This window comes from Peromyscus eremicus, chromosome 7 (assembly GCF_949786415.1).
Source record: "Peromyscus eremicus chromosome 7, PerEre_H2_v1, whole genome shotgun sequence".
Classification (NCBI taxonomy): Eukaryota; Metazoa; Chordata; class Mammalia; order Rodentia; family Cricetidae; genus Peromyscus; species Peromyscus eremicus.
The window spans coordinates 64840011-64857484 of record NC_081422.1 but is presented as its reverse complement, the minus strand read 5'-3'; the positions used below and the strand labels follow the sequence as shown (position 1 = coordinate 64857484).

General features: G+C 46.7%; 1 protein-coding gene across 1 annotated transcript in view; it reads right to left on the bottom strand.

Moving 5' to 3' along the window:
• Myo1e (myosin IE) overlaps positions 1 to 17474 on the bottom strand; it is a 206103-nt gene that overhangs the window by 10073 nt on the left and 178556 nt on the right. The window contains exons 23-26 of the mRNA XM_059268194.1: positions 10831 to 10977; positions 9196 to 9353; positions 8719 to 8811; positions 4348 to 4549 (exon numbers count right to left, since the gene is read on the bottom strand). Coding sequence (XP_059124177.1) covers positions 4348 to 4549; positions 8719 to 8811; positions 9196 to 9353; positions 10831 to 10977 — 600 coding nt within the window. The remainder of the gene's footprint in view (positions 1 to 4347; positions 4550 to 8718; positions 8812 to 9195; positions 9354 to 10830; positions 10978 to 17474) is intronic.

Here is a 17474-nt window from a genome sequence, read left to right as displayed (position 1 = left end):
CTGGATTAAAAATGGCAACAGACGTTTCCAGACTTGGTTTCAATTCTTCCACAATGGACTGTAGATCGATCACATTACAGTGACCAGAGGAAAAGCTGTCCAGCACACTTGATGTCCGGATGGAGAGTCCATATGGATCAGTATGAAGCTGGGAAGTGGCTGCTTCTGTGATTGTTACAGAGGCTGCCTTCTTCCCTTGAGAATCAGGACAAGTCTTCTGAGACAAGTCTCTCACTATGTAGCCCTGGCTAGCCTGGAACTCACTAGTTAGACCAGGCTGGCCTGAAACTCACAGAGATCACCTGCCTCTACCTTCTGAGTGCTAGGACTAAAGGTGTGTGCCACCCTGACTGGAAAGAAAAAGTCAGGGCAGATCTTTACCCCGAAAGCACCACTAAACCTTAGTGTTATTTGGGGAATGATGATGTGATGACGCCAGTGGTGGCAATCATGTGCAGGAATGCCACAAAACCGAGGTGGTGGCAATCATGTGCAGGAATGCCACAAAACCAAGGTGGTGGCAATCATGTGCAGGAATGCCACAAAACCAAGGTGGAGATGCTTGAGGGGCTGAGGATGTGGCTCAGTGGGAAAGCACTTGCTTAGCATGTGTAGAGCCCTGGGCTCCACCCACAACATTACAGAAAAAGAAAGAAGAAAAAGAGGAAGAGAGGGAGAGAAGGACACAGACGACAGACAATAGACTTTGTTGGAATGATAATTTAGTGAACTTAAAGAAGTTTTTTTGTTGTTGTTGTTTTTTGAGACAGGGCTTCTCTGTGTAGTTTTTGGTGCCTGTCCTGGATCTCACGCTGTAGACCAGGCTTGCCTTGAACTCGCAGAGATCCGCCTGGCTCTGCCTCCCGAGTGCTGGGATTAAAGGCGTGTGCCACCACCACCTGGCGATTTAGTGAACTTCTTGCTCTCTCCCAAACCAACTGACTAAATGGAAAGTAACTGATACCCTGACAAACCTGAGGTGCTAACAATACCATTATATACCAGCCATGGTACAAGACCCCAAAGAGATGAAGGCTGTACAGAATGCGTCTGTGAAGAAACGGAACACTGAGGGGTGGGGAGGGAACGGGAAGATAAGCACAGGGCTTGGAGGGTCAGGGAGGAGGCTGCGGTGGTCCAGTTCTAGGCTGGTAAATTCAAGGTGAACCTTTGGCACTTTGATCTCAATAGGAATCCTCATGTTTAGGGAGAAAGTCCAAGTTTGGGGTTCCTCTTGAGCTCCAACACAGTTTGTCTTTTGGCAAGGAGAAACTGTTAAATTTAGGTAACGATGAGTCTCCTGAAATGCCATAGCCAAGTTCTCTGCCACATTAGATACTGAATTTTCAAGTTTGTGTTGTAGAAAACAAATGTTAGGTTCCTACTTCCTATCCCTTTGTTTGTTTGTTAGAAAAAATATTTGTTTTTATTTTATGTGCATGTGTGTTTTATGTATGTATACCACCTGAACACAGTGCCCCAGAAGCCAAGAGAGGGTGTCTAATCACCCTAGAAGAGTTAAGGGAGTTGGGAGTGCTGAGAACTGAACACAGGTCAGCAGCCAGTGTCCTTAACCATGGAGCCATCTCAGTGTCACCCCCTTCTCAACCTCCTTGTGTTTGTCTTTCTTCTTTAGAGACGTGGTCTCAGTCTTTAGCTGAAGTTGGTCTGGAACTCAAACTATAGTAATCCTTTTGCCCCCGCCTCCGAAGTGCTGGTATTAAAGGCAGGAGCCACCCCGCTCAGCTAAGTTCCTACTTTTTAGGGACTGTCTACAAAGCATGTCTAGGTGTGTAATGAGAAGACTGGATAGAATTCTTGTAGCTCCTGGACTTAGTGTGCTAATGTCAGAGTATACATGTGGCAGACAGGAAAATCACATTGCCTGTTGGACAATTGTGACGCTTTCCTTGCTCCCAGCCTCCCAGCTAGTCTCCTAGACAGCAGCATGTGTACATGGCATCAGGGCCTGAAGGCAGGGAAGGGCGTGATAAGATTTCAACAGGGCTGGAAGGGAGCAGCCTTGGTGAAGACCCAGCATTCCTACATTGCCTACTTTTGGCTGACAGATGCTCCCAGCTGGCCCATATGCAAGTCTGTAACTTGCAAGGCAGGCTGAAAAGATGGTGTTGCTTGCCAAAACCAAAGCAAATGGGAAGCCAGCAGACAGAGCGAGGAGACTTGGAGGGTGGCTGCTTATAATCCCCTGCTGACTTTGGAACACAAAACAGGGCCCAGGAGCGATCTAGGGACTGTTGTAGTGACGCTCAGGCCTGTGAACAGCATCTGGGTCAAGTGAAAAGTCCACCATCTTCGCAACCCACCATTCCCTGAACCCTATCAGCTGGACACCAGCTGCCCTTTAGATTTCTGTGCACCACGGGGTCCTTCCTTGGATGAGTGGCATTAGCACTGTCTGGGAGCTTGGTAGAAACATACGTAGGAAGATGGCTCCATTGGTACTTATTTTGTTACATGAGCAAGAGGACCAGAAGCCACACCAAAAGCTGGATGTGGCAGTGTGTGTCCGAAATCCCAGCACTGGGGAGATGGAGAGAGGAGGATTACCTCAGCAGGAGACTATAGCTTAAATAATAGGGTGGTAAGAAAGTAGATGACACCTGAAATCCATGCGTGTGCTACACACATACACACACAGACACACACAGACACACACACACACACACACACACACACACACACACTTGCACTGCCACAGTCAAATTTTAAGAGAGAGAAGGAGTGGGAGGCAAGCCCTTCAGGCAATTCTGGTGAACAGCAGGGTTCGAGAATCATAGCTGGAAGCTGAGCCAGTCAACTCCACCGGGTCATGAGAACAGTGGGATACAGCTATTTACGTAAGAGAAGGGAGCATGCGCTCTACTAATGGCCACCTGTGCAATAGAGAGTATCGTGCCTCCTGTCTGTGGCCCAAATGACAGGATAAGTTAACACTTGATAGGGAGCACTTGGGAGGCAGAGGCAGGTGGATCCCTGAGTTCCAGGCCAGCCTGGTCTTCAAACTGAGCTCCAGGATAGCCAGGGCTACACAGAGAAACTCTGTCTCAAAAAACAAAACAAAAAAGATAACTTGACACAACTTAGAGTATCTGAGAAGAGGGGAACCTCAGTTGACAAACTGAATTGACCAAATTAGCCTGTGGTCATTTGTGTGAGAAACAGTCTTGATCAATAGTTAATGCGGCCAGGCGGTGGTGGCCAAGAAGATTCTCAGATGGGAGCAGGGCTACCAAGAAGACCCAAGGCCGGGCGGTGGTGGCGCACGCCTTTAATCCCAGCACTCGGGAGGCAGAGCCAGGTGGATCTCTGTGAGTTTGAGGCCAGCCTGGGCTACCAAGTGAGTTCCAGGAAAGGCGCCAAGCTACACAGAGAAACCCTGTCTCAAAAAAACAAAAAACAAAAACAAAACAAAAAAAAAACAACAAAAAACAAAAAACAAAAAACAAAAAAAAAAAAAAAAAAAGAAGACCCAGAGAAGCCGAGAGGCAGAGAAGACGGGAGAGCGGCCCAGACGCCTGGAAGCCGCAGAAACCAGCTGAGCTGCCCGGAAGACGGTTAGACCAGTCACTTGGAAAGGACAGTCTCCGAAGTGTTGAGCTGCCTGGGGCTGTGCAGTGTGCTCCAGGTTTCTGAGCTGTCACCCATGCTGGGGTGGGCCTTGGCGATGCAGCAGCCTTTGAGTCATGTCTGCTCCTGTAAGGACCCCTCACCCACATTCCTGTAAGAAACCCCAATAAAACTCCTTGCTTCACACCAAGTTGGACTCGGGTGGTGTGCATATCTTGGTCTGTCATGGGTTCCCTATCTCGGGGTGAGTAGACGTGTGTTACATCTCCCCAGGAAATGTTTTGTCATACAACAGTTATAAGCTGACACGTGTGTATTGGAACAGAACCCAGGTCCTCTGCAAAGACAGTAAGTGTTCTTAACTGCTGAGCCACTTCTTCCCAGACCCCTGGTATCCTATTCTAAATGTTGCTGAAACTATGAATTGTTTAATTATGCAATTGCAGGCACAGACAGAAGTAATAAACGACCGTCATCCGTCAACTACACCAGGGGAAAACAGAAAGATCACTCAGTAGCAGAGTCTTATGGCTGAGAGCACGTGACTGTTGATGTCTCCAAGGTAAGCTCCTTCCCAGGGGATGAAATGGGCTATGTTGCTATTAACTTGGCCCCCCAGCCATGGGTCCTAGATTAGAGCACTGGAGGAGAAAACTGAACTTGGGAAACCAGCACTGGTGCTCAGAGAACCCCTGAATCCTCTACATGATTGGTGGAGCAGAGTTCACAGGCTTTACCATAAGACATGGGAAATCTTACCCAGCAGCACCCTGGTCCGGGACCTTGAGGAAATCCAGGCTCTCTGGGGTCTGTGACAATCGGTCTGAGCCTGTGGACTGTTGCCGTGGCAAGGGTGGGCGGGCCATAGAGGTGTACAGGCTTTTCTGATTGGATCTCTGGTTTCCAAGAGCATGAGGAGGAGGCACAAACTGGTTTCTGATGACTCCATTTTGATGGCATCCTAGATAGGAAAGAGAAGAAACAATGTCAATTTCTGATGCTTTGCCAAAAGGCATAAGCCCTTCATACTTATTTCATTAATTAGCTGGAGGCAAGTGATTTAGCTACTCTGGTCCTCAGTTTCCCTTTCTGAAAATATTACGACCAGTAATATATTGTAAAACTGTTAATACACTATTTTCCTCCCAACTTTACTGAGGTATAACTGATAAATCAGATGATATTTGGGGACTATAACATGATAGCACCAATGTCACCTGCCTAGGAAGTGCCTCAGTTTCTAGATATCTGGGTTCAAGCCCACAGTCAGAGCAAGATGAATTTGCAGTCAGCTGCTGGCAAGCCATTTTTGGGTCCACAAGGTCATGACTCACGAAGGCAGCAGACAGTGGGTTAAACAGTTGTACATTCATTTTCCACGAGTCAGTCTCAGGTGTCCTTGGCTGAAGACTGCTGTGTGCAGTGTGGAAAACCCTTCACGTAGGTGAGGGAAATGCAGCCATCTAACCAGATCAAGCCGATGAAGAAAGTTCTGTGTACCCAACAGTGATTTCTAGTTAAGATCTCAAAAGTTGCATTAGCCAGTAGGTCATGGATGGATGGGTGGGGTGGGCTGTCGATCACGAGGGCGTTATTATTCCCTGCCATGTAAGAAGTAGCCCTAGCTCTCTTCCTGCTGACACAGCAGGCAGAGTGGAGAACGAGGCCCACTTCAGTAGGGCATGCCAGAAAACTGCAGGATTCTGTAGTAGCAATGGAGTGGCCAGGGCCTGGGGACCCAGTTCTGGCTCTGAAACCCTGTTGGTCTTGAGCAAGGATTGTAATCTTTGAGAAGGTCAGCTTCTCCGTTAAAGGGCAAGGAGACTGGTCCAGCGTTTACCTGCTTTCTTCCAGCTCTGATATTCATTTCTCTGTTATCTTGGCATCCTTCTAGAGGTACAAGTGAGCTTCCCCTCCCCAGAAACAATGGCCGTGTTCTGGGGCAGAGCATTTACAAGTACGGCTTTTCTTCCCGCCGGCTCTCTTGCCATTTCCTCCCACAGGCTCCAGGCTGGATGGAAACTAGACGCCGGAGACAAATAAGACTTTCTCCTCATCTGACCCAGTGAGTAAGAATTTGAAGGACTCCCCACAGCATCTGGGCTTGGAGGACACCGAGGCCCCACTTGCTGCCAAGAGTGCTAAAGAGAGGGAAGGAGTGTGGCAGAGTGGACTGTTTCCTAGGGCACAGAAAAAGTAGGGGAGTGTCCCCGTGTCACCAGAGACTCATTTGTCCACACTGAGTTCAGAGACTGAGAATAAGCACTCAGCAGATATATTTTATGCCTGTTGAAATTAATAATAAAATTTGGCTTGTATTATATGTGCTTTTCAGAGTTCATTGTTCTACGAATTCATCTTTATTACATTTGACAAAAGTATGGTTTGCGATAAGCTGGGAAACTTTTTTTTTTTTTTTTTTTGGTTTTGGTTTTTTCAAGACAGGGTTTCTCTGTGCAGTTTTGGTACCTGTCCTGGAACTTGCTCTATAGGCCAGGCTGGCCCCGAAATCACAGAGATCCACCTGGCTCTGCCTCCCGAGTGCTGGGATTAAAGGTGTGCGCCATCGCTGCCCGGCTAGCTGGGAACCTTTTTAAAATCTAAAGGAACTCAGGGTTGAGGAGATAGCTCAGCTGCCTTGCAAGCCTGAGGATGTGAGCTCAATCCCTGGCACCCACACTAAAAGCCAGGGGTGGTGGCTCATGTTTATAATCCCAGCACAAGGGAGATGGAGACAGGAGGATCCCTGTGGATAGACACATTGGATAGGCACCCAGTCCAGCCTAATTGGTAAACCTCAGGTCCTAGGAAGAGACTCTGTATGGCCAGCTGGTGGTGGTGCACACCTTTAATCCCAGCACTCAGGAGGCAGAGGCAGGCCTCTGTGAGTTTGAGGCTGGCCTGGTCTGCAGAGTGAGTACCAGGACAGCCAGGGCTATTTAGAGAGACCCTGTCTCCAAAACAAAACAAAACAAAACAAAAACTAAGATGCATAGTTCCCAAGAATCAACACCTGAAGTCGTCCTCTGGCCTCTACATGTGTGTGTACAACATGTATGTGTACCCCTTCTCCATTTTCACCTGCAGACATACCACCAACAAGCACATGGACCTACACACACACCCATGCCTCCCCCAACACCCACCTCCAATAAATAAACAAACCTGAGAAATGTAAAGTTCTGGTCATCACTTTTATAGATCTTTTGAGAAGTGTTGCTTTAATGGACTTGGGCTAATTCCTCATTTGACTGATGAGGAAACTGTCATTTAGAGGTTGAGGCTATGTTCGAGGTCACTGTGGGCTGATTCAGTTGGAGGATACTCTGGCCAGAGCTGAGGTAAAGGAGCATCCAGATAGTCCTGGCAGAAGGCCAGCACTAAAGAGTCACATAGCATGTGTAAACCCTGCTTCTTGTGAGTCCCTCTGAGCTTGGATGCTCCTTAACAGTTAAAGAAGAAAAAGAGGAAAGAAACCTGGGCTGAGATGGGGCCGAGACCCCAAAAGAGAGGAGAGCTCATTCTCACTGCTGGGCAGTGTTCATGCTTACAGTACAAGTGTGAGATCCCAGAATAGGAGATTAAAGAATTGCTTGGAGTTTCTTATCGTGGGCATGGGGCAAATAGGATCCTCTCATCTGCTATGACTTGGCTCGAATATGGATCCCAAATGACCTGTTCAGACCTACCCTAGAATGACTAATATCCTACTCTGGGGACAGTTTCTTATGGTCTGAACTTTGTGAGTGATGGAGACTTGTTTTTATTTAAATGCTGAAAAGTATGGGGACTGGGGAGGTGGCTCAGTTGGCAGTGTTTGCCTAGCATGCTCAAAGCCCTGGGTTCAAGTCTCAGTGTCACACAAACTGGATATTTCTTGCTGTCCACACCAGTAACCCCAGCACTGCAGAGGCGGAGTCAGGAGGAAGGTCAAAAACTCAAGGCCATGCTCATCGAGGCAGCAAATCCAAGGAGAGTTTGGTTATAAAACCCTCTTTAAAAACAAAAAGCTGGGTGTGGTAGTTCACATCTTTAATCCCAGCGATCCAAGACAGAAGCAGATGGATCTCTGGGAATTGGAGGCCAGCCTGGTCTACTTATTGAGTTCTAGGACAGTCAGAGCTACATAGTGAGACCCTGTTTTTATTTTTTGAAACAGCATTTCTCTACATAGCATAGCCCTGGCTGTCCTACAACTCATTCTGTAGACCAGGCTGGCTTCCAATTCATAGAGATCCATCTGCCTCTGCCTCCCAAGTACTGGGACTAAATGTGTGCTCTACCATGCCCAGAAGACCCTGTCTTAAAAAAACAAAAACAAAACAACCAACTGAAAACTATGAAACAAGGGCCGAAAAAGCTTTTGTAACGTTTTGTAACTCTCCCAGATATTATTTCACTTTAGGGATGTCTCCTGGATTTCATTTCACTAAGAATAGATGGTTTTCTATTAATTCGCCAGACCATTAACTAGTTATGAACCACTGCTGCCGTATGTGGCTGGAGCCTGGCGCTGGTGGGTTGGTACCCTGAAAACTCCTGGGCCCATCAAGGCAACATCTGGCATCGTAAAACCAGCAGCATTCTGCTTGTGGTGAACGGGAACTCATTTATCTCTCTCTGCCCTAGGAAGTGACAGAGCTGGGTAATGAAACCCAGACTGTTCCCTGTGCAGTAATGTGGGCTCACTGACTTTGTTTCCTAAATTTTAGGGTCATGTGCATGGCTGCCTTGTATTTACTAGCTGATGGTTTCTTCCCAAACACTCTCTCTTTATTTCCTTATTTTGTGGGTATGTGTGTGTACACATGTATATATGTGTATGTGGAGGTCAGAGGTCAACCTCATGTATTGTTCTTCAGAAGTCATCCATCTTATTTCCTGAGACAGAGTCTCTCGCTAGTGCCTATGTCTCACTGATTAGGTAAGGCAGCAAACAACAAGAATTTTCCTGCCTCTATCTCCCCAGCACTGGGATTCCAAGTCATGCCACAGTGTCCAGCTTTTTACGTGAATGCTGGAGCTTGGAACGCAAGTCAGACTGAAACATTTCTCTAGCTCTCCAAACATCCTTTGGAAGTTGCAGGTCCAGACTCAGTGGTACCTCTCCACGGTGCATGCGCGGCTTACCTGGGGGAGCAGGGGCAGCTCTCATTGGGTAATTGGCATTCTTAGTTCCACCAGAATACCCTCTGCTTTGGATGGTATTCCTTCTGGTAGGGCCTGAAACAAACAAGCAACCAGGAATCGAACTCAAGTCACCAGGCTTGGTGGAAAGCGTGTTTACCCACTGAGCCATCTCATTAGCCCCCAATTCAGGTTTTTTATATCAGCCCAAACAGATTGCTTTAAATACAACCAGGACATGAGTGCCGGGTATGATGTGCACAAAACACAAACATTCAGCACGCTTCGGCCTGCCCGTTCTTCTAGTCACTGCTTTGGTTTGCAGTGCCCCACCTCGTGAGAACCCGACCTCGTGAGAACCCCACCTCTTGAGAACCCCACCACAGACAGCAGCAGAAACACAGATGCTTCTGCACCCGGATCTGCACAGAAGAGCCAGGTGCACGGTACCAGTAGAGGCAGGGCCCGGGCGACACTTACGAGAGTTCTTGGGCAGCCCAGGTCCGATGCTGACCTGCAGCACTTTGTTGCTGGGCTTGAGGATGGCCAGGTCGCCGAAGCCTTGGTGGAATTGCACTTGCCGGGAGCCCCCTGCACTCCAGGGACCCCAGTTCTCCTTTTTTAACTTCAGTTCAAGGCTGTGACAAGCACATGGATTGAAATTATGAGCCAGAAGGAGCTAACGAGAAAACGGTACTCACGAACCAGTTGCTGCCCGGAAGGTGATTACCACAGGACGGGCAAGCCCAGACCATCCAACCCTCACACAGGGGATGGTACAGCTCAGTGCGGCACAGCTGCTAGGTGATTGCCACACCAGACGCACAGGCATCTGGAGTTCAACATCTGTGAGAACCCTGTTGGTGAGTGGTTTTCCTCATTTATGTCACAGGGTTACTCTCCGGTGGTCAAGGATGACTGCCTAGGGGACAGGGACAACTTTCCCTCTGTTGTAACATTGGGCTTCCAGTTGTGTTTGCTGTGTGGAGGACTGAGATGTCAGATAAAAGAGGGCAGAATATTCTATACCATAGACTGTGGCTACTGTTCAGTTATATTCTGTTATTCCATCACCATCACTCACCCAGGTAGGAAGGAAAAACACCAAAATCCAAATGGGAGGGAGGGTGTGATGGTTAGTTTTAATTATCAACTTGACACATTCTGGAATCACCCGAGAGAGTCTCAATAAGGGACTGTCAAGATCAGGGTGACTTGTGGGCAAGTAGGGGATTATTTTGTTTAGTGGTAATTGACGTGGGAAGATCCACTGTGGGCAGCACCATTCCGTATGCAGAGGATCCTGGACTGTATATGTGCAGAAAGGACTGAGTAAGTACGCACATATTAATTTCTCTCTGCTCTTGACTACGGATATGATATGATACAACTACCTGCTTCAAGTTCCTGCTTTTACTTTCCTGCTATGATGGACTGGAATCTGAACCTCAGGAGCCAAAAGAAACACTATGTTTATACACCTGCGTGATACACTGTATAGTCTGCTCTTTTAACTTAGGAAATAATAATGATTCTATTATTGTCAGCTTCGTTCATCTGGGCATTACAGTCTCATGGTTGCCTCGTTTTTATGGATAAAGAGACGGACCCTATTGCTATAACTCTACAGATGGGGAATTTAAGAAAAGCTAAACAACTCTCACTCAGCAAAAATGAGATCAGAAGCTCAATAATATATGGTGTCTTGCCCATTAGAGCATTTCACTGAAGCATGTGAAGGTGAGCTAAGACATAAGGCATTACTACCCACACCCCACATCCCAGATTCCCCACCCACAATTTGGGGAGTCAGAACACCTATTCCAGTCCCTTTTTCCTGCCTCCAGCCTGACTGCTGTTCCCTCTGCTAATCCTGCCTTCCTGGTCTTACTTGAGTGATCTTTGTGTAAATGATAAAAAATATCCTTTGATGATTTGATTATTTCACAGAAACATAAATGTGACCCCAGCAAAGCCCTGGGCTGTCTTCAGCACGCCTCCCTGTTCCTGGAGATACTGAGATGCCCAGAGTGGGGCTAGCTGAAGGGATGGAACCACACAGCCCACCCTGCAGGCCTCCCCACCTCTCAGTCTGGACCCCAGATCCCAACTCACGTATTGCTGAATTTCAGAGGTAGTTGCTTCTGGGTTTTTTCCTCGTATCGCTTTGCTAAGAGGCTCAAGAACTCCGTTTTGAAGACGGATTCAAGCAAACTGTCATACTCTTGCTCGTGGAGAATGAAGATGTCATCCTGCATGGTGCTGAGAGAGATCAGGTGGAGTTAACAGGAGCCGCTCTTCTGCTCACCCACCAGCTCTGTCCTTATCATTTGGAGGCAGGGAGAAGGGCATGTATGCTAAGCATACATCACTGTACTGCTACACACTGTACCCACTGAACCCGTTCCAAACACTACAAGGCCCATCATTACTCTTCATACTCATTCAAAACCATCCTGTAATGGCAGTAAGCTCTTTTTTTCTACTTTCCTTCCCTGGTTCCCTTTCTCTTCTCTCCCTCTTTACGATGCCCCGAGTTTGAGTTTGATTCCAGGGATGCACACAGTGGAAGGTGAGGAGCAGCTCCTGCAAGCTGTCCTCTGATGTCTACACTAATCTCCCCACAATACATAAAATATAATAATGAAAAGTAAAAGTATCACTTAAAACAGAACACAGACTAAGATTTACATGATAAAACTGAAGACATCTGTCTGCATAGGGAAGTGGAGGGGCTGGAGCGATGGCTCAGTGGTTAAGAGGACTGGAGTTCCATTTCTAGCACTCCTGGTGGGCAACTCACAACTGTTTGTAAATCCATCTCCTCTGACCCCTGAGGACAATGTGCAATACACACACAATTTAAAATAAATCTTAAAAAAAAAAAAAGAAGTTGATGGCTAACCACTAAGGTAAGTAAAACACTTCCACACGGTTTCAAAATTAAGGGTAGTCTATATTTAAAGAATATATTTTAAGGGCTAAAGAGATAGCCCAGAGGTTAAGAGCATTCGTTACTAGCAAGCACATGGTTGTTTACAAAGGTCCATGTCAGTCTCAGGGGATCTGATGCCCTCTCCTGACCACTATAGGTAACACATGTGCAATGTGGTGCACAGACATACATGCAAACACTGGTACCCATAAAATAAAAACAAAAGGAAAGAGTAAACATACATTTTAAATTTAACTTCTGCCTCAAAAAATTTATTTATTTATTTGACTTTAAAAATTTGATTTATTTTGGGGATTATAATTACAACGAGCCTCATAATGACCTCATGCTGGTTTGGGCAGGAATTCTGGGAAGGAAAAGTACAGTATCCCATTAAAGGAATAATTATTCCACCTATCTCTTTAACACGGTTTAAGGGGAGCCCACCTTTCTAGGGGTGATCCCTTGGCTGGGAGTTTGACTGCCCAGCTGGAATGTAGGGTCTCCACCCAGGCTAACGATTCTATTATTCTCTTGACCAGTTTTCCTTTAATGGGCCTTTATTGTTGCTCTAGCTCTGACATGTCTGAACAAGCCTGCTTGCCTAGTGCTGCTTTCTGGAAGACTATTCATTATTCATCAGGATGAAGTGAGCAAGACCGTGAGAGATTTAATATGCTTAGACTTGAGTGTCATTATCTATCATTCCTCTGTGCGTGTGTGTGTGTGTGCGCGTGTGTGTGCAAGCAGACTTGAACCTCATGCCAGTTAGCAGCATGAATCTGAACATAAGATGCATTTGGACACTTCAACTATGAATCGTCGAATTCAAAAGCCTCTCCCTTCAGTCGCCCAGGTGGAAGTTAGTCAGGCTCCTGGGCTTGGAAACAAAGCTTTTAGGTTTATTTACTCTTTAAAAAAAGAACTCATACTTGTTTTTGGATTTCACCCCTCTTTTTCACACACACAAGCAGCAATTCCTTGCAGGCGCCTACGGCCCTCTGTGCTAATAGGTCTTGTACCGCTCTGGCTTGGCTCTGACTTGCCCCATTCTCCTCCCCTGTGGCTTACTTACTGTATTGCTGACAACACTCACAAATTTGTTTTCACTCTCAACCAACGGGTCATCTTTACAAAAATGTCTGTCACAAAACAGACTAAAGCCCTAAAGGAGGTTTTATTTTTTAAGCTTAAAAGGTGATTTCCAAATACAGCATGTCTTTATTTAAGTCTTTTTTAAACATCTTTTCCTGACCATGAAATAAATGCTCCTTTTAATAAACTGGAAGATAAAGAAGCAGATGAATTTTTAAAAAGCTTGCCTGGAATTCTGTCCCCCAGAGAAACTAGGGCAGAGGTGCTCACCTTGTAGGTTGAGACCCCTTTGGGGGTTAACAGATCCTTTTACAGTGGCCACCTAAGACCATTGGAAAACACAGACATTTACATTATGATTCATAACAGGAGCCAAATTACAGTTATAAAGTAGCAAAGAAATAATTTTATGGTTGGGGGTCACCACCACATGAGGAACTGTGTTAAGGGGTTGCAGCATTGGAAGGTTGAGAACCATTGTGTGTTGGACCTATTTCAAGAATATTCCCCTTGACTGTCAGGTAAGAGGTCTATCTTCCTCCTTCCTATCCTCCTGGAAGCTTCTGTGCCTACAGGTCACCATTTCACACACACACACACACACACACACACACACACACACACACACACAAGCCAGAGTCTTTCTCAATCGCTCTCTACCTTACTTCTCTGGGACAGGGTCTCTCAGTGGACCTGGACCTCAGCCTCATGGACGCCCTGTCTCTGCCTCCTTAATGCTGGATTCCAAGAGCATACCACTGTGCCTAGCTTTCCTGTGGGTGCTGGGGAAATCAAACTCATCCTCATGCCTGATCAGCAAGTACATTACCAACTGAGCCATCTCCCCGTTTCCCTCCCTCCCAACAGAGTCTCATGTAGCCTAGGCTGGACGATCTTGAACTCGCCCTCCTGCCTTCAACTGGGATTACAGGCATTAGATCCAAGCTCTTCTCATACAGTGCTGGGGGGCAGAAGCCAGGCCTTTATGTGTGCCAGCCAAGCAATGTACCAACTGAATTAACTTCCCTAGCCCGTGGGGGTTGTTCTTAAATTCAACATTCTCCGTCAGAATGTGAGAACCAGGAAACCAGAACCTCTACCTAATGCAACTCCCAGAGATGCTTTTCTAGGAACATCAAGCAGCAGGATATCTATCGACCCAGACAGCCCTCTCCCCAAACTTCTACAGCTCAGCTCCTAGAACAAGGAGATTCAAAAGCCTTGCCAGATAGAGTCCACAGCATTGGCCACCACATCTATTATAGTAAGGCCACCCTTCTAGTGCATACAGTTCTCCTAATAGGAGCTTTAAACTGGGTGCCTGTCCTGCATGATGGACAGTGTCACTCCCAGAAGCAATGAGCACTACAGGAAAATCTCAGTGCCAGACACAGGATACCTATTTACAAGTTCTTTTTTTTTTTTTTTTTTTTAAAGATTTATTTATTTATTATTTATATAGTGTTCTGCCTGCATGTGTCCCTGCAGGCCAGAAGAGGGCGCCAGATCTTATTACAGGTGGTTGTGAGCCACCATGTGGTTGCTGGGAATTGAACTCAGGTCTTCTGAAAGAACAGTCAGTGCTCTTAACCTCTGAGCCATCCCTCCAGCCCATATTTACAAGTTCTTATCAGGGAGGCTCCAGAGGCACCCCCAAACAACACAGACTGTTGCCATTGCTCTTGGTTACCTGCTACAACCCTTTGGCTGAAGATACCAAACACTGTGGCTGAAGGGCAAGGAGAAATTGCTCTCCAGTTGACTAGGGAAGTTCTTCCCTAGCTTTCGTGGTACCGGGGGGGGGGGGGGGGGGGGGGGGGGGCTACACAGGCTGCTGGCGGAGAAAAGACATCAATGATCTCACCTAGCACTAGCTTCTGCACGCTCCAATACTGAACTGCCGGGCAACATGTGCCCACCCGTGGAACAGTGGCAGATGTGCCCACCCGTGGAACAGTGGCAAGACTGTTCACGGGAGTCCCTGACTGCTCCGTGGACTGGATTGGAGGCCTGCGCCACAGGAGGGACTTCGTTTCCTGTATTGTAAACCTGGTCAAAAATCTATGGCTAGGAAGGTCACAGGTCCTAGGAGAGGCGGGAAGGAAGGACACAACCTCCTGCTGCTGTGTTAAGATGTCAGATTCAATGAATACTGCGAATGTAATCAATGAATACCACAAATGTAATTAATATCATGAGTGTAATTAATGAATATCATGAGTGTAATTAAAAAAAAAAAACCAAAAAGGAAAAAAAAAAGATTTCAGATTTGATTATTTTAAGATTATGTGTATGACTATATGCCTCTGTGGGGATGTGCACACAAGTGCCAGCTGAACAGGCATGAAGACTCAAGTTTGATTTCTCTTCTTCCTGGCTGTTTTTCTATGAGCTGCTGGTACTTGCTGCCAAGCCTGATGACCTGAGTTCGATTCCTGGCACCCACGCTTTGGAAGGAGAGAGCACTTGTATTTATCCACACTACAGACCCTTCTTCTATACACAATCCAGGTTATTTGAAAGCAGACTATATGTTTCTTCCCAGCCTTTTGGCTAAGATCAAGTTTACAGCAAAGTATAAATATTGTATTATTTTATGCTTAATATTTCAGTATGTGCCATTAAAAAGTAAAATTTCTTTACATAAAAATGTAAGCACGAGGCCATTATCATGCTTAAAGAAATGAGCATTAAACCCTTCTTAATTGTTTGTGGACGGCTGGTTCATCTGAAGAGAGCTACTTTCTACCAACACTCAGGTCCTAAGAGTTAGTAGTAGGGTTAGAGATCAAGCTTGTGGGGTATTTCAATAGTCTGAACCGGAGAAACACATCCAGTGACTGTCAGTTCAGCCAAAAGCCAACTAGTAAGTCCCATAAATTCTTGAAAACACAAACAGATGTTGCAACATATTTTCCTGAAGTGCAAGACAGTTATTCCCTGCTTTCTTCACACCAGCATTGAAGTGTCCAAGACACATCCACACATCACCACACCTACACCACCACTCAGGAATCGGATACCACCATGAATTTCAGCGTTGGGCTCAATCCTGCAAAGCCAGCCACCCTCTCCTCCCAGTTGCTTAACTAACCTGGATTTGAATTGCTAGGCTAACCTAATGTATCAGGAAAAAGAGGGAACAAGATTAATCTTGGTAAGTGGGAGGCTCCGTAGCTGCAATGTGCAGACGTGACCAAAAGATAAAAGCTTTCTCCCTTAGAGTTAGGAAAGCCTCTCGGCTGGGAACCTCTGAAAGGGAACGGCCATACCAAAAAGGGCCTGTATGAGGGGGATGGAGAAAAGGCTGGTTTTACCAGGACGTGTTCTATTCCTAGAGGCTCTGGCAGAAGGGCTTGGGAAACCAGAAAAAAGAATTTGAGACTAAACAATCACACTGGGTAAACCTTAAAGTCACAGTAACAGGACAGAGGTGTTTGGTGAGGGGGCGGCCAGCGGGTCTAGTCGAACCATGAAGTCTGATGGGCCAGAGACAGACTGGGCAACAAGGGCAGGAGAAACAATCCTGGCCTCCACAATAACAGCTTCCAGGTGTGATTTCCTAGCTTTCAACCACAGCTCTCAGGTGAATCCAGTACATTTCACCTCACCCAGTTACATCCTGGTTCAGTGTCCTCTCAGGCTGGAAAAAAAGAGAACATCTTCCCACTGGGTTCTTTAGAACTCCAAGGGTGGCCAGGAAGGGTGTGGCCAGCAGGGTGTAAAACAGCCAATGAACCAAAGCTTAAAGATGACCCAGACAGCTGCCAGAGCCTGTCCAGGAGACCCAGGGCTCTTACTGAGGTAGCATTGAGGGAGGGCAATGGTATATTCCTCAGCTGTGAAATGTTACATCCTGAGTTAGTGTTTTAAGCATTTAATTTCCCTGTCCCACCTGGCCCTTTATCCAGGAAAATTGGGAATGGATAATAATAGAAGGACAGTCACAAAGACACAGGCAAGGATAGACATACTACAAATGTGTTTTGGATTATCCTACGGCAGTAACGATTCCATGGTCAGGGGCCTGAGTCTGAGCTGTCCTCTGAGCCTAGCAGTTTTATTTAGAGAGGGACATCCTGTTTCTAGGTAGTCATGGTCACCAGTGATCAGAATTGTAGTGGACAGCTGTTCTGTCTATGACCTTGAAGGACCACCCCTAGAGATGCAGCAGCTAACTGCTCCATCTGCCTATGACCTTGAAGTACATGTCCCTGGGGTGTGGCCTCTCTGCGACCCTTAAGACCTGAGATGCACGTAGGCATCATTCTCTTCTCTTGTGCATGATTTTTGGAGACAGGACTGAATCAGGTGGCCGGAACAGTGTTCCAGAACCTGTGACTATTCTGTTATATACAGTGAGTTTTCCCCCTAATAAATTCCTTTACCCATTAAACAGACTCCATGGATTTCTCATTATATCTGGTGCCCACATGGGTGGGCCATCCATGGCCCTTATCCACATAGAGAAACTTCCACATGAGCTAGCATTTACTCTCGCTGGCCCAGATCACTCCCTCCCAAGTTGCATCTGTGTTCTGCGTGCTAGGGCAGACTTGCACTCCCTGGCCCCTCCCTTCCAAGCCTGTTTGGTCTCCTGCATTGACATCTGCCCATGCGCTCACTAGCCAGGGGTGCATTTGGCAGATCCTCCCCTTGAATGCTCTCTGGGTGTCTCCTTTCAAGCCACACTAACCTCTGCTGGTGTGCTCACACCCACCTGCCCTCA